General features: G+C 43.4%; 1 protein-coding gene across 28 annotated transcripts in view; it reads left to right on the top strand.

The window, feature by feature from the left end:
- The window catches only part of NRXN3 (neurexin 3), a 1,811,822-nt gene that overhangs the window by 1,195,228 nt on the left and 595,220 nt on the right, over positions 1-21,374 (top strand). The window contains exon 1 of one of the 28 annotated variants that reach the window (XM_027552570.1): positions 11,756-12,818. The exons of 22 other annotated variants lie outside the window; for them this stretch is intronic. In XM_027552570.1, the coding sequence (XP_027408371.1) occupies positions 12,581-12,818 (238 nt within the window). In that variant the 5' untranslated portion in view covers positions 11,756-12,580. Of the gene's footprint in view, positions 1-11,755; positions 12,819-21,374 lie in introns of those variants that run through there. 5 more of the 28 variants (XM_027552573.1, XM_027552568.1, XM_027552567.1 and 2 more) reach the window with 5 other exon arrangements.

Raw genomic sequence — 21,374 nt, forward strand, 5'->3', positions numbered from 1 at the left:
AAAAAAATTCACTGGCTGCGTTGCATTTCCAAATGACTTTAGCTCTTTATTAAGTATGTTCATTATCACATTATTTTTTTTTCTCACCTATGGTTTCTGCAATTTCTTTATTTAGTCATTTCAACCATTTGGGGGCAATTTCTTTCAGACTGTTCTGTTATCTCACATTCTTAGATTTCTTACTCTTCCAGTCCAGTGTCTGTTAACCCTCTCACAGTGGATAATCTTCTTACTGGATAATTATTCTTCTTATAATCTTATTTTATGTTGATGTTGCTATAGGAGCCATGCATGCTATACTCTAGAGTAATATTCTAGAGAAATGTTTCAGCTTCTTCTGACACTGAAATGGTGTGTGATATTAAGTCATTTTCTGTCTCGATATCTCAGTTTCCCTAACTTTCTTAAGTGTCTTCTGAATACTTAACTATCTCTTTCTTATCCAAACCAGTTACTGAGGAATAATGACCTTGTCTTGGTTAGAGAGGGAGAGAGATGTGTATTTTTGCTTTTTGTTCAGGATTTTCAAGACACATGTCTTTATTTAGGGGAATTCAGTTTTATTTATGTTCAGTCCACCAGGACTCCCTGCTGGGACATAAAGGACGATAGGGCAAGCAAGTCAGCATACTCTTCCCATAGCAATGAGCTTTTCACCAATGAAAAATATCCCTTTTGATCACAGGAACAGCAGCTGTGTAGGTGTTGCTAGTGGGGGGAAAAACACAATAATCTTTGGTGTTTAAAATAGAAACATAAAATTGTTAATTTGTCTAAAGACAACTTGCACTGCATGCAGTAATGAAAAATGAAGGTTTAGCGCAACAATACTAGATTGATTTTACAGAAGTCTCAAAGTTCTCATCTCGTTGTGTGAGGTTTTAAGAAACAATCCTGTGCTATGATTTTTGTAGGATGAAGGAATCAGGTTTGAACCTCAAAATAAAGCCAAGAGATTACATTTAAGTAAATGCAGAGGTTAAGGGCAAATTGAAATTTTAAAAGAAATTTTAATTGGTATTATATATAAATTTGAAAAGAAATTTAGAGGTTATATATTCCATCCACTCATTTACTGTAAGACAGCAACTTTAGTGTCCCTAAAATTGTCCCATTCCTGTGATAGAGAGCCTGCTATCTTGCAAGATATTCCTTCCAATTTGTAATAGTTCCAGATGTTGAAAAGTTCTCCCTTATAATGAGATGCTTGCATATTTTGTGGATATATTTTTTTTGGGGGGGAGATATATGTATATGTGTGTGTGTATATAAATGTATACACTTTTGCATATATGTATGTATACATGCATATATATGTGTATGTATATATACATATATATGTATACACACAGACATATATGCATACCCTATATATGTGTCTGTTTATATCTATCTATCTACCTATGAGATTTTCTCTCCTACAGTAGTTAAATGTATGTCAATACTATTTCACAAACATCCATTGAATGTCTTTTACTGTTCTGGTATTGTGCTAAGTTTGAGAGAGGGAATACTACAGTCTCCATTTTACTGATGAGAAAACAGGTTTTCAAAGGCTAGGCAACTTACCCAAGGTCACACAGCTATTAAATAAAGGAGCAAGGATTTGAACATAAGCTATCTGGCCCTAGAACATAAGCTGTTTGACCCTCAGACCAGGCCCCCGTTCCCTACATGATTCCTCTATAAATTGTGTAAGGGATCCAGATATAAACCCAACTGATGATAAGAGAACGTGACAAATGTTAACAGAAGATAGGAAAGAACAACGAATTCTGCTTGTTCATATTGGAAATGGTAGATTTTGAAGACATAGATATCATCAGTGCCAAAATAGTGTTATCTTAAATGTTGTTTCATCTATTTTAAGAGCAGTCTATTTCTCTTGCTATGACACAAACTTACATCTCAGTATTCCCCTGTCCTCACCATCAGTTTTGGAAAGTGCTAAATCCTCAGTACCACAGAGAAATGCCCTTATTACTCATCTTGCAAACATTTTTGGAACTGCTTAGATAACACTTTTGTACCTTCTGTTTGGAGAACATTCATCTCATCTCTACCCCCGCCAAGACTTCTCTGTTAACTGGATGTAAGACTGCATGATATCAAAAAGAAAATGGCCAGTTATTTTATATCTCTGTCCCTCTGTCTTAGAAGATATACTCTTCATGGAATTGTGAGACAGATGCTTGTATAAGATGGATGCTTAAACTATAGCGTTCCTAGGACTAAATGATAGTCTTATGAATTGGATCCAAATGAGTATTTTAGTATCTGAAAAGTAAGTGTGCCGGAGAAATTGAACAAAGGAAAACTCCTGGCTGTGCTGCAATGTAACTTTTTATTTATATGGTATTTATTTGACAACTCTGAATAACCCAGCCCGGTCATTTGAGATGAAAAACATGGTTTCCAATATGTAAGTTTCTCCTCCTCTCCTCTCCTCTCCTTTCCTCTTCCCTTCCCTTTTCCCATGACCTGTTTTTTGTTTGTTTGTTTGAAGTAAACAGCTGATGCCTTTCTGAGATTTTCAAGATTTAGCAATCTAACTGACAAGAGAAAGCTAAGCTTAAAACTTGCCCCCTCCAGGAAGCCCTCTGTGGTTGATTCAACCCAACACTACTAATCTCCTTACATTGACATTTCTGCTTCTCTGCCTATTTGAAATCATTCAAGGCCTCACCATCCTCATGGTACCACGATACCATAGTTCATGGTAATAGTTAACCTAAGCATTTACAGTGTTCCTTTCAAATATATCTTCTCATTTACCCCTTAAAACAATCCTATGAGTTTTGATGTATTCATGTTTATACTATTTAGGAAATAGGCTCAGTGAGTTTAAAATAACTGCTTTGAGGTCACAGTGAGTGGATCAGGATTTGAACTCTAGTCCTTTGACACTAAGGTCACCTGTCACCTTGTATATGAATCCCTCCTCAGAGTCCCCTTTCCCCCCACAGCGGGTTAACTCCATTCTCTATTCGTGGAACAACAGACTGGTTCCAAATAGGAAAAGGAGTACATCAAGGCTGTATATTGTCACCCTGCTTATTTAACTTCTATGCAGAGTACATCATGAGAAATGCTGGGCTGGAGGAAACACAAGCTGGAATCAAGATTGCTGGGAGAAATATCAATAACCTCAAATATGCAGATGACACCACCCTTATGGCAGAAAGTGAAGAGGAACTAAAAAGCCTCTTGATGAAAGTGAAAGAGGACAGTGAAGAAGTTGGCTTAAAGCTCAACATTCAGAAAATGAAGATCATGGCATCCGGTCCAATCACTTCATGGGAAATAGATGGGGAAACAGCGGAAACAGTGTCAGACTTTATTTTTCTGGGCTCCAAAATCACTACAGATGGTGACTGCAGCCATGAAATTAAAAGACGCTTACTCCTTGAAAGGAAAGTTATGACCAACCTAGATAGCATATTCAAAAGCAGAGACATTACTTTGCCAACAAAGGTCCGTCTAGTCAAGGCCATGGTTTTTCCTGTGGTCATGTATGGATGTGAGAGTTGGACTGTGAAGAAGGCTGAGTGCTGAAGAATTGATGCTTTTGAACTGTGGTGTTGAAGAAGACTCTTGAGCGTCGCTTGCACTGCAAGGAGATCCAACTAGTCTATTCTGAAGGAGATCAGCCCTGGGTGTTCACTGGAAGGACTGATGTTGAAGCTGACTCCAGTTATTTGAGTGCATGTATTTCCTGAACGTGAAGTATACTGTAACTATGTGCAAGGAACCAGATGGAGTTCAGGGGCCTGGGATGGAAAAGAGAAGATTTAAAACCTTAAGAAGCTTATAATCTAGCAAGGGAAAAAGCCATCAAAAACAAAACAAACCATCAGTCCCATCTCTATGTTCAGCTTCCCATATACAATATGCTAAGTGCTAGAATAAAGGCATAAACAAACAATACAGAAGAATAGTTCAGTCAGTTCAGTCCCTCAGTCGTGTCTGACTCTTTGCGACCCCATGAACCGCAGCACGCCAGGCCTCCCTGTCCATCATCGACTCCTGGAGTCCACCCAAACCCACGTCCATCGAGTCGATGATGCCATCCAACCATCTCATTCTCTGCCTGCCAATGCAGGAGACACAGGAGACATGAATTCAATCCCTGGGCCGCCATGATCCTCTGGAGGAGGAAATAGCAACTCAGTCTAGTATTCTTGGCTGAAAAAAATCCCATGGACAGAGGAGCCTGGTGGGCTACAGTCCATGGGGTCACAGTGAGTTGGACACGACTGAGCATCTAAGCACAAGAATACAACAAAATACTAAGTAGAACCTACTTCAGAGGTACATTCTTAGTAATTTTAAAAAAATACTGAATTATGGTAAAATGCCAGGTAAATCCAATGGAAATTATTAAAGGATTTAGAAGCCATGCTTTTTAGCAAGAAGGCTAAATAATTGAAACTTATTGTTTATTTGAGAAAAACAGGTGAGAAAATTAAGAGATGAGACAGAAAAGTAGCCCGAGAGACCTTCCATATCCCAAAGTAGACTGAAGCTGTGTGAATTCCACCGTTATGTTGGAAAATGATTACTGATGAAATGGGGCTGGGTTCTGGCACTCCATATTATCTGATTCTGGGGCCATGGTGAGCTTTATTGTTTTGGAGTTGAAAGATGTTTGTGAGAAGAGTATGATTAAGCTGCTCCCCATTCTGCAAACTATATGGGCAAAAAGAATCCAGTGAGTCAGGTAACACAGGGGAGTAACTTTCCATTCTACATTTGGGAGTTGCAAGGGGAACTTTGTTTGCTAAGTCCTCTTGAGATTTGTCAATGAAAAGAAAAAAACCATCTGCAGAGATGTATTTCAAGGAGTCAGCTGGAGAAAAAGACCATTATTTTCACACTCACATTTATTGACCCTTTACTGTTTATACACACAGTGCCAGGCATTGTTTATACACACTTTACATGTAATACCTTTCTAAATCCTCACAGCAAGGCTTTTTGTTAGATAACATGATTATTCCCATTTCACAGAGGGAGAAGCTGTGATAAAGAAGGGCTAAGGACCTTGCCAACATTTTTCACAACAGCTAGAAAGCAAAATCAAGACGTTGAACCTAGGCAGTTAAGGCACCAGAGCCCCTGATCAAAATCAGTATGCACACTCTCAAAGTGTCTTCTAAATATTTGATTTGATAATTTCCCTATAAACATACAAATGGTGTTATTACTTCTGTTATTATATAACAATAATTCACTTTGTTTGAATCATTAAAACTGGATTAAGATGTACATGATCTCTGATAGCTGATGTAAGTTTAGAGAAGACTAACGGGAGTTTAAATGCCCCGATTTCTTTATGACTAACTAACTGAATCCCGTCCTCGATTAAAAGGAAGGTTGTTTCTATGAGAAAATAATTTCACTTGGATTTCCGAGGAAGCTGGCTAAAGTTTATATAGGAACATTTTATATATGTATTTTCTTTTCTTTAAAGAAATGTGTAAAATTCCAACAAAACAGATAACCCAGAGCCATTGATCAACAGATTTGGAAAATTTCCTAGAGAGATTTTTCTCTACATCCAGACTCCTGATATCCCAATTTCAGCCACAAGGAGGACAAGAGAACAACTATGGATGTTTGTGTGAAGGATAAATTAAAGGAACAGAAGCAACATATTCTCTAAATGATAAAATTATACAAGGATGCCGTTGTCTTTGTTTTTCTTTAAATCAAAATACATGTAGGAATGATACTTAAACGAATAAAGCTTCTCTTTTATACTCCCAAATATAAAATATAATCAAAACCTGCTTTTTTGCAGGATGGCTTTCTTAAATAAATGAGCAGAAGGATGAATTATGTGGCTATAAATAAACCCACTGACATATAATAAAGCAAAGTTCGACTGTTTTATGGAACCCTTGGCTATATTTATAGCCATGTTAACAGTCACCTGTATTTTTTCAGGACTTGGATTTCATTTCACATTATGAGAGTTTAGTTTTTGTTTTTCCCTCTTCCCTAAACTTACTATTTGGAACTGTGTTTCAAGAGAAATGTAAGGATTTCTACTCTGTATATTTGGGGAGAAAAAGGGTCCTTGCCAGAGTTTAGGGCTCACAGAGAAACAGACTGCCCCACTGCTTTCTGTGTCTGTGCCGTCAGATCAGCTGGACCTGCAGCCAACAACTGGATGGGCGTCTCTCGCCAGCAGCAAAGTGGAAAGCTGGAGGCTCTGCAAAGCGAGAAAAGGCGTGTGCAGGTGCAGAGAGAATGTCTTGTGAGAGACTGACAGGGCAGCAGTGCGTTAGATTCCTGGCACCTGACACCATTAAGTACTTTCGTGGGATGTATTTTAGGAGCCAGAAAATTCCCCAGAGTACTGCATAGCTGAGGTTTCCACCAGGTGGCTCAGTGGTAAAAGAACTTGCCTGCCAATGCAGGAGACGCAGGTTCGATCCCTGGGTCGGGAAGATCCCCTGGAGGAGGAAATGGCACCCTACTCCAGTATTCTTGCCTGGGAAATCCATGGACAGAGGAGCCTGGTGCGCTGCAGTCCATGGGGTCACAAAGAGTCAGACATGACCGAGAGACTGCACAGGTACGCATGCACACACCAAAGCAAGACAAAGAGTGTCAGATGGATCAGGATTCTCGCATATTATCTTGGGACAGTCTTTTTTTGGAGGCGGGGAGGAGAGGAAGGGGGAGATTAAAATGGGGGGGGAGAAATCTATAGTGCTAAATTCTGCAGCCTGAAATAATAGAGAAACTGAGATATTAACCCAGGCAAATCCAGCCACAGGCCTTTTTAAAAAAAAAAAAAAAAGCTGCATTTCATTCAGAAACTTAAGGTTCCAAAAAGTCTGGTTAGGATGCCATGGCGGTTTATCCAAGTGGAGCTAAGCGTGGTTGTTCCTGTGAAATTATTTATACTTTTCAACTTTAAATCTGTGGTGAGCATAACGTTTCTAAATCTATTTCTCTCTCTCTCTATCTTAAAAACAGACTCTCATCTTCATGTAGCTGCATGCTTCATTCCTAAGTGTTCTCACTCAAAGGACCCACTAGAAAAGATAACTCAGAGGGAAAGAGGGGAGTCTTTGGTGGTGGTCCAGGTGAAGACAAATCCCTTTAACCAGAACTGCAGATGCAGGCAGTATCTAGGGGTTGTCCCTGGAGCTAAAAATCTAAACAACAGCAACCAACTTAATAGATCAGCCTAATATAAACCCGGGGCTTCCCAGGTGGCGCCGTTGGTAAAGAATCCACCTACCGATGCAGGAGACGCAGGTTCGATCCCTGGGTCAGGAAGATCCTCTGGATAAGGAAGTGGCAACCCAGTCTAGTATTCTTGCCTGGAAAATTCCATGGACAGGGGAACCACTGAACCATGATGGGCTACAGCCCATGGGATCGCAAAGAGTCGGACACGACTGAGTGACTGAACATGCACTCTCCGTGTAAATTCTAATAGACCTGAGAATGACGTGAATTAGAAAAGACGTCTAAGTAGGAATGTGTTAACTAGAGGAAGAGAGAAGAAGGAGAGAAAGGAAATGAAAAAAAATTTTCAACAATGTGTTAAATTGGAGGAGGACATTGCTTTTTATCAGGATAATTGTGGATTGCCACTTGAAAGAGAAAGAAGAACAATAAACCAGTCTTGCATTTGGCCTCTGATAGATCTTCTCTGTGTTCTACTCGGTCCCCAAGTGGAATCAGCCTTACCAGAATTCACAGATACTTCTTTTGACATTTTGTGAAAAGTAAATAAATAAATGATAAGTATGACAAGTCAAATGAATAGTTCCAGCTGTTATGCACCAGTGGCATTTCCAGGTTTTGTACTGCATTAAGGATTTATTTTGCACTTTGTTGCCTAGCAGAGAATTAATTGGAAGGTCCATCTAAACTTCCCATCCTTCCTTGGGATTAAGGGAAAAAAATACAGTCTCCAATACTCAATGCCAATTCAGAAAAGAAGAAAAGCATTAAGTGGATAGGTAGTCAACTCATGATCTCTGCAAATATGTGTCTCTGGGGGTCAGTGTCACTAGAGCCAGATAAGTATGTCAGTGGAATAAGTGGTATATAAAAATACATGCATATAAGGTTGGAAGGGCTTCCCTGGTGTCTCAGCTGGTAAAGAATCCCACTGTGACCCAGGAGACATGAGTTCAATCTCTGGATTAGGAAGATCCCGTGGAGAAGGGAACGGCAACCCACTCCAGTATTCTTGCCTGGGAAATCCCATGGACAGAGAAGCCTAGTGGGCTACAAGGCCATGGGGTTGCAAGAGTCAGACACAACTTAGCCACTAAACCACACCACATGAGGTTGGAAATTGATCCCTTGGATGCATTAATTCAGCAAAGGTTTACTGAGCTTCTACTCTGTGCTACGCACTCTTGCGCACACAGAAAACATAGGGGAGACCAAGGCAAAGGTTCAACATCCAGGGAACTGTCAGGCTTTTTAAAGAGACAGACCATGAACAAATATAAATAAAATAATTTCAGAAAGTGGAGTGCTTTGAAGAAAACAGAACATGGTCATGGGTTAAAGTACCTTTGGGGGGGGTTGTAGCTTACTTTAGATGAGGGTCAGAGAGGGCTTCTGAGGAGGTCACATCTGCAATGAAAATCAGATGAAAATCTTAGGGAAGAGTGTTCCAGAGAAGAGGGCCCAGCATGTTTAAAGGCCTTGAGTTGGGAAGGAGCTTTGCACACTCAAGAGCAAAAAGCAGCTCCAGGAGACGGCGGGGTAGAGAGTAAGAGGTCATCTGGAAGAAGATGGAGTTGGAGAACTAGGTATAAGCCAGGTCATCTAGGTCTCTTTAAGGCCATGATACAGAGACTAAATCCAAAGCGCCGTGAGATTCCATCTGGAGGAGGACATCAAGGAGTGGTTGGATTGAATGGGAATTATCATCTGCGTTAATGGAGGATGCCTAGGATATTAATATGTATTTTTTTTCACTTTTGTCGTAATAGTTGCCTGAGACCCTAAACATGTACTTAAACTTTTTGGAGTTTTAGCTTATTTTTCTATTAAACAAAAATTACTACCACTCTTTACTGCTATGCCACATGCTGTATATGCATTATCTTATTTAATATTCCCAAGAACCTTATAAGGGGAGGAGGAACTATTCCCATTTTACAGAGAAAGAAATCAGGTCTTAATCAGGGTGTAAATCAGGTCTCCATCAATCACCCCTCTCTCTTATTGTGCTATTGTTGAGTACACGTTGCTAGTTTAAAACATTATGTTGATGGGCCACAACCCAAAGGCATGTAAAATCACAAATGAGGGCCATCCCATCGGAGGCTGTGGATCTTGAATCACCCTTACAGCCAAGAGCCAGAGCAGCTGGGATGACTGTGCACCATTTACTGCAGGCAGCAGGGATCTTCAGGAGAACACCAATTTCCTAACCAGAGCACCAAGTCACCATCATAAAGTCTCAAAGGGACTTGATACTTGACCTTGAAGGCAAATCATTTCTAGCTTTGATATCTTTATGTTAGAGACAGATAATGCTAACTTATTCAACATCTCTTCAAGGTGCCCCAAGAATGAATAGGACTGTCTTAATCTCTTATTCTCAGTCAGGAGGCCTGAGATGTCTCTTGAGAGCAGGAGTATGATAGGTGCTATAAACTTTTTAAAAAAGAAATGCTGCCTAAGTGCTGAGTGTGTGTGTGTGTGCATGTCTCTCTCGCTATCTATATATATATATACACAAACACACACACACACACACACATATATATATATGCATACTCAGTCGCTTCAGTCGTGTCCAACTCTTTGTGACTGCATGGACTATATAACCTGCCAGGCTCCTCTGTCCATGGAATTCTTCAGGCAAGAATACTGGAGTGGGTTGCCATGCCCTCCTTCAGGGAATCTTCCTGACCCAGGGATCAAACTCACGCAACTTATGTCTCCTGCATTCACAGGTAGGTTCTTTAATACTAGCGCCACCTGGGAAGCCTGTATATAAATATATATAATCAAGCGTTGAAGAATTGATGCTTTTGAACTGTGGTGTTGGAGAAGACTCTTGAGAGTCCCTTGAACTGCAAGGAGATCCAACTAGTCCATCCTAAAGGAAATGAGTCCCGAATTTCATTGGAAGGACTGATGCTGAAGCTGAAGCTCCAGTACTTTGGCCCCCTGATGTGAAGAACTGACTCACTGGAAAAGACCCTGATGCTGGGAAAGATTGAAGGCAGGAGGAGAAGGGGACGACAGAGGATGAGATGGTTGGATGGCATCACCGACTCGATGGACATGAGTTTGAGCAAGCTCCAGGAGTTGGTGATGGACCAGTGAGGCCTGGCGTGCTGCAGTCCTCGGGGTGGCAAAGAGTCAGACACGACTGAGCAACTGAACAGAACTGAAGACATATAGACATGATTTAACCAGCAAGTGTCCTGTAGTATATATGATGTGATTTAACCAGCAAGTATTATTTCCTTACTTCTCCATCCCCGCCCCACCCCCAAATATACTGTGCTTTTATAACTAAGGGGACTGGAAAGGAGGGAGTCAGAGGCAGCAACAGCAAGACCCGGGAGTCCAGGAGGCTGTCGGGTTTCTGTATCACGCTGTTGGCTCAACAGCGTAGTGAGAAGTTGGGGGGTGAGGGGTGGGATGGAGGCTGCCTCGTCCAGAACATCACCGTTTGCTGGCCGAGCTCTGGTCTGCTTCCTCCTGGAGTAACAGATGGCCACCGCGGGCCCGCCAAGCTTCTTCCTGCCTCTCCGCTGTCCCCTGCAGGTTCAGCCTGGATGTAAAAGCCGCACTCTTTTCGTGCCCAGAATCCTGGAGGCCCGGAGGCTCTACTCTCCGGGGGCCGCGTGCCTCTAAGGCCAGGGCAGGCCAGACCAGCCACTCTTTCGCCAGCCGACTCAGCCCTCACCTCTTCTGAAGTTCTTGGACCAGCCAACCCCTGGGTCCTGAATTCCCAGAACATCCTGCCCACCAGGGGTGGGAGCTACCTTCTCCAAGGGCCTCCCCCGGGGGAGCGCATCAAACCTCTCACCCTCCTGGGGTCCATCTCGCCGCCTTCACCTTCGAGAACCAGGACGCGCTGCCGCCATTCGCCCCTCGGTTGGGCTCGTATCCCCTTCGCCCCCAAAGAGGCACGCCCCCGGAGAGTGGCCCCGCGATGCTGACCACCAGGCCAGGGGGAGCGCGCGCGCGCTCGGGCACTACCGCGTGCAAGCCGCTCTGGCGCTCCTGCTGACTCAAGGGGTTGATTTTTATTTCTATCTGGGGCGACTTCAGCCTTCGCTCTCGCCTGCAGTTTTTTGTTTGTTTGTTTCCTTTCCAATTGCCGGAGTTTGGCTTAATATGCCTGGGAGAGGAGCAGGGATCCGGCGATCAAAAGGCGCAGGGCGCGCACACACACACACACACACACACACGCTTGTGCTCACTCCTCCGGTAGGGAGCCGAGCGTCAGCAGGCAGGGTGTTGGTGCGCGCGCGTAGCTCGCGCGGGGGGTAGACCAGCGTGCACTTGAATGGGGAGGGCCGGGATTCCGGGGCGCTCGGGCCCCTCCTCCCTCCGAGCCAGCCAGTCCCTCGGCCGAGCGCTCGGGCTGCCCTGATTTGCTCTCGGGAGTGCGCTATTTGCATACGACTTGCCCATTCGTGAATCTGGCGCCCCAACTCCTCGCTTCGCTTCACCTGTGCCTCCCGGTTCCGCGCGCTTTGCAGGCGCCCGCCCGCCTCCCGGCCAACTCGGCCGCCCGCCGGGCACCTCCTCGGGCGCCTTCGCGGCTCTCCCGCCCCGCCTCTCTGCGCCCGGGCCACGTCGGTTTGGGTGGCCGCTCCGCGCTGGGTTCCTCCTCCTCCTCCTCTTCTCTCTCTCTCCGGTCGTTCTTGTTCCTATCTTCCTCCGGTGGCTGTTGCCTTTTCATCCCGTTGAGACACCCGGCCCGCAGGCGGCTGCTCCGTGGCGCTCTTCCAGAACTCGCAGGGTTCACAGCCTCCGCCTCCCGGAGCCCTTCCACCGAGTCTCCGAGGACCCCGCGAAGAACTCTCAGCATCTGCAGCCCTCCTTTTCCTGGGAGTTCTGCATTGCATCGCTCGCCAAGTTGGGGGAAAAAAATGTTCAAACTGCTCGGATGTTGGGATAAACTAAGCTGAACCTACTTGGGTCTCCTGCCGTCTCCTCTTCTTCCTTCATTTCCACCTTCCCTCCGTGTGGCTTCCCGGAGTGTGCAGTTAAGTCATCCGACCCGAGGTGCCCCGCGGAGACCAGGAGGAGCTGCGAAGGGCCTCCCCTGACATGTGTGGCATTCCGGGGCTCCCTAGGAGGGTTGCTATACCTGGGTGTATTTCGGCATCGTAAATTTCAGCTCCAAGAAAGGGGAGCTTTTGCCTTATATGTTTGTTTTTTTCTTTTAAGTAGTTTTTCCCCCCATCATCTGTCTTGAAAACGCTTATTCCTTCCCTGTTTTCCAAAATCCGGGCGAGTATTCCTCCTGCTATGATGGGCCCCTGGGCATCATGAACTTAATTATTCCTCACTGGCTGGAATTCAAACTGCCCATCCGTGGTGGTCCTGTGCGTTGACCATGCACCTGAGAATCCACGCGAGACGGAACCCTCCTCGCCGGCCGGCCTGGACGCTTGGGATCTGGTCCCTTTTCTGGGGATGTATCGTCAGCTCTGTGTGGAGTTCCTCTAATGTAGCCTCCTCCTCCTCCTCGCCGGGGTCTCACTCTCAGCACGAGCACCATTTCCATGGCAGCAAGCATCACTCAGTGCCTATTTCTATCTATCGCTCCCCTGTTTCCCTTCGAGGAGGGCACGGTGGGTCTCTCTGCTCTTTATCCTTTTAATGGGGCATAGCAATTCTGTAACCCACTCGCCTTTCAGGTAATGTTAAGGGTGGGAAAAGAATATGAAAAAAAAATGGATTGAAAATCATGAAAAGCATCGCATGTGCATGAGGGAAGAAAATGCCCAATTTCCCCTATAAGCTGGTGTTTTCTGCCCCATTCCCATTTTCTCTAATGGGTCCTCCCCACCTGGGCTGGCTTGCTTATTCAGGGCTGCACAAGCACTGGTATTCTCCTCTTTGGAACCCTCTGCTTCCTTCACCCAACAGATGGCAGGCAACTTATCAGATAAGTCCCTAGTGCTGCACTTTTGAGAATCCATTCATTCACCTTGTTTTTACCCTTCTTCTCTCTGATCTTGTTGGAGAACTAGTCCTGGGAAAATAGCAGGCAGCAGGAATCCTTATGTCTTCAGCCTGAAGTTGATTGAACTGCTATAAAGTGGTTAAGGTTGGGGAGTGGGGGAAAGTAGCTGAGTGTAGAGAGGCAGAAAATATTTTTTTTAATAACCAGTGGTTATTAAACTGTTCATGTGCACAGCTTTAAGTTTGTCCACATGTCAGATGGAGAGAGCAGCTATGATGAAAATTGTACCCCTAATATTGCTAACTACCTAGGAGGAGGCAATGCATAAGATAAGGCAAAGTCCATTTATAATTTACCGAAGTGTAAACTGTTGCCACTTCAATCTCCCTCTGATGGGAATTTGTTTCCACTAAGGGTAGTATGGGTGGGCTTGTTCACACCATGCAAGTGTGATGTGTTTTGCTCTAAACGACCCTCCTTGCATAGCGAGTGAAAGAGGAGATCTCTGGCTCTTAAAATGACAACTCAGCTTTGAGCAGGCTACCTCTGAAGAGAGAGGGTGATGTCTGCCGCGGAGGGTGGCGCTTGCTGTAGTAAACTGTTCTGAAGACGAGAGCTTCGTTATTTGTGTACTATGCACTCCACTCTGACGGCGAGGAGACCAGGGATCACAGAGCCCACCTGCAGGAGCAGCCCTTTGGGGAGCAGCGAGAGCGAACCGCCCTGGAGGTCCCCTGCCCTAGCGTGTATTTTGAAGACCTGTCACATCCAGACCCCACTGGGAACGTCCGTTCTTCCCACCGCCTCCAGGCCCTGGGTTCCTGCTCTGTACAGTGCTGGCTGTAGTGTTAAGTGGAAGCACATGGAGAAAATGCCAGCACGTCCTCTCGCTCTGATTCTTTCTTTACATTTTATTTGATGGAGTCCTCAAGCGGCTCAGAGCTTGTCCTGGTTGGTGGAGAGGAGGTGGTGGGGAGGAGGGAATGCTTGATCTTGATCTGGTTGCTGTTTTCTCTGTAATTCCTGCTGGGTTTTGGTGTAGGCTTTCAGAAAAGAAAAAAAAAAAAAAAAAAACATAGGAGAGGAAAGAGCCACAGTCACCAAAAAGGCAAAAGCAATTTCATGGAAATAAAAACTCAGTTTCTAAGGAGGAGAGGGACTGGCAGTGGGGGGGTGGGATTGTAAAGGGTGAGAAAGGAAAAGAGAGGGGTGGGAGATGGAGGAAGCCAGACAGACTATTACTAATAGCCATGATTAAACACGGAAATGCTCAGCGATAATTAGCTAAATTTTGCTAATTAGTGTAAATTATCAGCAGGGAGATGAAGATATGCATTTGTTAGAGGTTATATAGGCTAGCAGGGTCTCTATACTTTCTGTTCGGGATATAAACAGTTAAAAGCAGCAAGTAATTAAGTGAGGGAATGTGCAGTACTTCCCTGGGATTCTTAAATCTGTCAATCTCTTCCTGTCCCCTTGGCTCTGCCCCCTTCCTCTCTCAGTCAGCTGAGGGGCCTAGAGGAGTTGAGCCCAGCACAGGTTAAGCACAACTCTTCTCTGTTTACTTGATTTCTTCCCTGATTGGTTGCTCAGGACTCTCTAAATCTTCTTAACTGGTTCCCAGTCTACTTTCTCATTAACCTACATCTGATAAGATTTGGCGCCCCAGAAAAAGGAGAACCAAGTAAGTAAATGAGTAGAGATCCTAGAAAAGGTCCTCAGTTCCCATCAGAGCTGTAGAATGCAGTGAACTTAAGAATCTAGCATGACTGAAGACAAGGAAGCTCACAAAATCAACTCTTTATATATCTCCTTTCAATCCTGAAGTCCCATCCCATTGATCTGGGCTTGAAGACTGGATGCATCTATATTAGGCAGGCTCCTTGCATGTTTAATTCATATTTTGGGACTTGAAATGAAGAGAAGCAGTAAGCAACAAGACACCCCAAACTCTGGCTTCAATCCCATGTCTAAGCTGTGCCCTCTTCTGCCTGAAAGCACCAGAAGACCCCTCAGTGCTTCCTTAATGTCCCTCATTCTTACTTGGAGTACCCTTGCTTTCCCCCTCATCCAAGACAAAGCCTTAGCTATCAGCAGTTGTTTTCAAAAATGTTTTGGATGGAGGTGGTAGGAGGCTAATGGTTGTTACTCACAGTTTCCTCCAACCTGATTCCAGAGTTAAAAGCAGCCGTTTCTACTGTCTGTGAGGAAGTGAATGTCCTTCATTCTGGTATAAATGAATACTAGGACCTTGAGTCCAATAATGGTCTCTGGACTCAAGGAGATGTTTTTTTTCTTTCTTTTATTTTTTTTTTATTCTACCCTTGTTCCCTTTGTCCATTTCCTGAGAAGCTGGAGGTCCTCAGATCTGCCCTGTTAATGAGCACCCCCTTTGTCTAAAACCTCCTATCCTATAGTGAAACTCACACAAAAACAGATGGAAGAAAGAGAAATCCTCCAAACAGCTGATCGTCTACCCAGGTTTGATTCTGTTCTTTAAAAAATTTACTATGTATAGATTTTGCCTAAAATCTTGATCCCAGGGCAGCCTAGAGTGGGCTGAGCTCCTTTATAAGCTGGGAAGACTAAGAAGCTCACCCCTGCTGGAGTATGCAAAATAGTTTTAGGTGAAAATTGTGTCTCTGAATAGAATGAACTCTCTTCTCACTTGGAGTCTAGTAAGCTTTCACCCATTACTCAGTCCCTTCTCTGAGGCTTGTTGCTTCCTTACGTGCTGTCTTCTACTGAACTAACATTTATTGGGTATTTACTATGTGCTAGGCTGTGTGTAACCTGCTAAGGATAGAAAACTAAATATGACATTGTATTGTTCAGCATGGAATAATTTCAGAAGTATTTGGATCATCTGTGAAAGATAAATGCTTGTATAAATTTCAAAAATAGGAGGGATGGGACAAGGATCCAGATACCCAACCAAATTAACTAGTATGAAATCTACACATCCCTTGTGAAATGCAAATTTACAGTATTCTGTTATTCAAAATATCCCTTCAGGTATTTTTCTTTCTCATCTTTATTTTCACACTTCTATGTCATGCTTGTTGAAGCTCCTAGGTAATTTAGTGCTATGGGACATATAACTGGAGAAGGAAATGGCCATTCACTTCGGTATTCTTGCCTGGAAAATCCCATGGACAGAGGACCCAGGCAGGCTGGCTTCCATGAGGCTGCAAAGAGTGGGATACGACCTAGCGACTGAGCGTGCATGGGACGTATAGTTTTATGTGTCTTTTCCCTCTCTCCCACCTTTAAGAAGTCCAATGCGCCTCCACTTAAAAGTGTCTCAGTACTTACAGTTTAAAAAAAGTGTGCTCTTAGGAGCCTAGGTGTACTTAATATGTGACTTCTACTTTGCTTTCCACAAAATAGCAGAGCTTTCTGGCTCTTTAGGCATTTGGGGGCATAAAACTCAGTTTTTTTGTAAAAGAAAAAAATACACCGCAAGGTATTAGAAGAAAGCCTCTTGACCAGAAACCTCTGTGTGTTTGTGTGTGTCTGTCTGTCTGTGTGTCTGTGTGTGTCTCTGTGTCTGTGTGTGTTTCTGTGTGTGTATCTCTGTGTCTGTGTGTGTCTGTGTGTGTCTCTGTGTGTGTGTGTGTCTGTGTGTCTCTGTGTGTGTGTATGTCTGTGTGTGTCTTTGTGTGTGTGTCTCTGTGTGTGTGTCTGTGTCTGTGTGTGTGTCTGTGTGTCTGTGTGTTTCTGTGTGTGTGTCTCTGTGTCTGTGTGTCTCTGTCTGTGTGTCTGTCTGTCTGTGTGTGTGTCTCTGTGTGTATGTCTGTCTGTGTGTGTGTCTGTGTGTCTCTGCGTTTCTGTGTGTGTGTCTCTGTGTCTGTGTGTCTCTGTCTGTGTGTGTCTGTCTGTGTGTGTGTCTCTGTGTGTGTGTCTGTGTGTGTAGGTAAGTCCTCTTTGAATCATCTTAGCAAAGGTGGTGGTAGTAGTCTCCCTTGTGATCCATTAGCCAGGAGTCTTTCTTGTAGGAAATGATGCTTCTCATTCATTGTCACACAGTTCGATCTCTGAAGTTTTTCCAGACTTGGGGCTTGTTTTGCTCTGATCTGTTTAGCACTTTCTATTGCTCAGCCAGCTGCTTTCTAACCATTTTCTTTCTCCCTCCCTTCTTGGGATTCAGATTGCTGAATAATTCAGAGTGTTGGTTGACAGATAAAATGGTAAGATTTATATGTCTTTGGCCTTAGTGATGAATTAATTAAATTGGCTTCTCTTTCTCTCTCTTCTCTAGATGCTTTGTTTGGTGTCTCTAAAGTTTGCTGGCAAGTGGTTGCTCTGGAGATTAAATTGTTCTTGAAAGGCCAGTGTAGGAGGATTATACTATCCTAGTGTATATTTCTTTAGGACTTTTAATATAAATCTTTGTCGGAGTGGGCTATGGAGGTGAGGGCTGCCATATCCTAAGGAAAAGAGAAGAGGAAATTGGAACAGTTCCTTTTCAGGAAAAATAAACCCTTTACCGAACTGGCTGATGGCTGAAATTCAGTAGTAAGATCTTTATTGTTTTGTTGTCTGGAAGACATAACATATTGTGCTTTACATTTTAATGAGTGAATTGATCAGACCTCAGAAAGCTTTTTTCACTAGAACCCTGTGTAATCAGGGAGAGAGGCAAATTTCTTAAGATAAAACTTGAACGTAATCATACTTCCTTTCTTATATTATTTTGTTAGGGCCGCCATAAAAAAAAAATCATAGACTGGGTAGCTTAAACAACAGAAATGTATTTTCTCACAGATCTGGAGGCTAGAAGTCCAACCTTTTGGTTTTGGCAGACTTGATTTCTGAGGCCTCTCTCCTTGGCTTGCAGACGGCCGCCTTCTTGCTGAGTCCCCTCCGGGGTCTGTCCTCCGTGTTCACTCATCTCTGATGTTTCCTTGTGTGTCCGAATTTCCTCTGCTGATAAGGATACTGGTCAGAGTGGATTAAGTTTCACTCAGAGCCCCATTTTAAGTTAATCACCCCCTTTAAATGAGCTTCCCAGGTGGTTCAGCAGTAAAGAAGTCTCCTGCCATTGCAGGAGACTCAAGAGACAAATGTTCAATCCCTGGGTGGGAAAGATCCCCTGGAGAAGAAAGTGGAAACCCAGTCCAGTATTCTTGCCTGCAGAATCCCATGGACAGAGGATCCGGGTGGGCTACAGTCCATGGGGTCGTGAAGAGTCAGACATGACCAAGAGTGCATGCATGTATGCATGTACCCCTTTAAAGGCCCTTCCTCCAAATATAGTCATGATCTGAAGTCCTGGAGGTCTAGGCTTCAACATATGAATGTTGTGGGGCATACAGGTCAGCTCATAGTACTCCTCCTTCCCCACCCCCAGGATCCAGTTATTGTAAAGTAAACATGTACTGTGCAGAGCATCTCCGGGGAAGTCAGACTTTTACAATGGGAAAAGTAAATCTTCGATGACAATGGTAGCGATTTACAAAACTGATAAGATGGAACCTCCTTGGGAAGAATCCTACTTACATATATGGAGACAGCAACACCAGTGACTTTAGTGAAACTTGTGTTTGCTTTTCTCTTTGTTTCGTGTGACGGAGCCTCCACCTTGATTGTGCACACTGGCTGATCCTGCCTGACTCCAGACACATGCTCTGTAGACAGACTTCAGTGCCCACCCTCCAGGGCTCTCTGCTGAGACCAGCTGCCATCCAGGCCTGACACCCCTTCTCTTCCAGGGACTCCCTTTAATCAGCTATGGTGACTCACTCTTTTCCTCTCTCAAGACACATATTGCCAACTGTTTGCACACCTCACCCTTCAGTGAAGAAGAAATGAATTTAATAAGTATGAATACTTTTATGAATATTTGGAAAAAAGTATGTCCATTTAAAACTATGTCAATTTCGGTGTTTTTGCATTGAATTTCTTTCATGAAACTGTATTTTAAATTCACATGAAGGAAACTGTATATTTCATGGGAGACAATTGAGAAAATATGTTGCAGTTATTATGCCCTTGCTGATATAAATCCCAAGCAACATATTCACCTCTTTGGGGAAAGGGAATGAATTTTCTTTTTGTATTCATGTATTTCTGAAAAATGATTTTGAGAACGTGTGCTAATAAGGTTGACAGGTAGATGATGATGCACTTCTGAGGTGCAGGGTACTGTTAGGTGGGTTTGGGAACAGTCACTACAAGATTAGAGTTGGAGGAAATAGGTCTCAGTCTTTGCCTGTCGCTTGGGAGCCTTCGATAAGTCAGTTGACTTGATTAAGACTCAGTATTTTCATCTTTTAACTGGGAATAGCATTAATAATACTTACCGTACACGTATCACAGAATCGTATGAAAAATTAAACAAGTTGTGCTTTCCTTAATTTCTGTGTACAGATGAAACATGTTATGGGAATAGATTAATGATAATACTCTTTCAATTCTTTGCATAAAATCCAGCTTCAGTGTTGACTATTTGCAGGTTGGTAGATTGAAGTTAACAACATGTAAGTACTGGCTTTCTTCATTTCTTATCTGTAGCAACACTTTCTGCCTCCAAGGCAAGGAAAGGGAAATAGGAGAAAAATCTTACCATGTACTTCCTTGTTTATGGCACTAAAAGAAGATAGCACGTGGGGTCATCTTGCTCCTCTTGGTAACTGTCTTCTTAGGTATAAATCTATGCTGGCGAATTTTAGCCTAGAATAACAAATTATAGCAAATGGTTTAGAAGCTCAGTGAAGCACAAGGGGAGAGGCCTCCAGGAAATATTCTGAGACCATTTTGGGAATTTAGAACTGGACCTTCTTCTCTAGCAAACTTGTGCAGAATTTAAATACCACTATATACTGCTCCATATCCATCAAAAACTAGAGTGTTTAATCTAGCTTATATGAGGGGAAAAAACAGGTCTTTTTAAACAACTATTTTCAGATCTGGAAGTGGAAAACTTCTTCTAATGTCATTTCTGAAACATTTCCTTACCAGGACTCAAAGGTCATAGAGAAGTTGAGAGTGTATTTTTATGGTGGAGTCCTTAGAGTGGACTATAGATCCCAAATTTGGAACCAGAATTCTTATGGAAGGGATATTGTGCTGATCATAGATTTTACTCCTTGCTTTCTCCCTGACTCTGTGACTCTGGATATGGCATTTTTTTAAAAATGTATTAATCTGTTATCACTTAGACATTTAGACATGTTGATTTTCTAAGCTGTATTCTCCTTTCTCTTACCCATAGTTTTCTGTGTCGCATGTAGTGTGTTTGAGTGTTAATACTGTAGCTGAGGAAAATTGTCCTTTTCATTTTTCCCTCATTTGTACGATACTAGGGTTGAGTGAAATGATCTCCCCAAATGGATCTCAGCACTAGGATGGCATGATTCTCCAATCTGTACATCTTTAAAGACCCCACTGTGTATCTTCAACCTGTCTAAGTTCCGTAGGTCTGCCAGTATTTTATAGCTCTGTTTTCTTGACTCTGATACTATCTTATGCCAAAGCTGCAGCCGGGTTTTCTCTTTTCCCCTCTGATAGAAGCAGCATAATGTACAAGGGGGGCTCGCTGTGATGTTATAAAGCCCGTGATCCAACTTCAGTAAAGAGTCATGCTGAGACAGAAAGAATGCCACTTTCATTTAAACATACCTTTTCAGTACTAGAAAGGAGCTCTGCGTTGTGTTTAAAATGCTCTGCTGTGTTTAACCGTTATCAGGGCAGGGGGCAGAATGACAACCGAGTTTATAAAGAACAGGTGGTTTATTTCTACTTAGAGTTTTGAGAAAGAGTTGCTCGGATCACACGCCAGCATCTCATGCACACCTCTTGTGTGCCAGGCTCTCTTCCAATGCCTTATATATATGGTTTCATTTAATCCTCACAATCCTTGACCCTAATAAGGTTACTCCCACTTCATAAATAAAAATGATGAGACTCAGAGAGCTTAAGTAGGACCAAAGTAGGCTGGGGATAGATCCAGGCTTCAGAGCTGGTTCTGACTACAGAGCTCTTGACCTTTTTGCTCTCCTAGGAAGCCCATCATCTCAAGAAGTAGACAACAAATGCAGCGAGCTTAGGGATTATCTGATCACCTGATGTCCCATATGGCCAAAGTGGGGTCTTAGCCAAGGGCATCAGTCAGTATCAGAATCATGTGGGAACCTGGGCAATATGATGTGACATCCATCACCCGTCTTTTACTCTACAACATAGAGGCTGACTTCTCATCTCCCCAAGATGCTTTGCT

The sequence above is a fragment of the Bos indicus x Bos taurus genome, chromosome 10 (assembly GCF_003369695.1).
Source record: "Bos indicus x Bos taurus breed Angus x Brahman F1 hybrid chromosome 10, Bos_hybrid_MaternalHap_v2.0, whole genome shotgun sequence".
NCBI classification, from domain to species: Eukaryota; Metazoa; Chordata; class Mammalia; order Artiodactyla; family Bovidae; genus Bos; species Bos indicus x Bos taurus.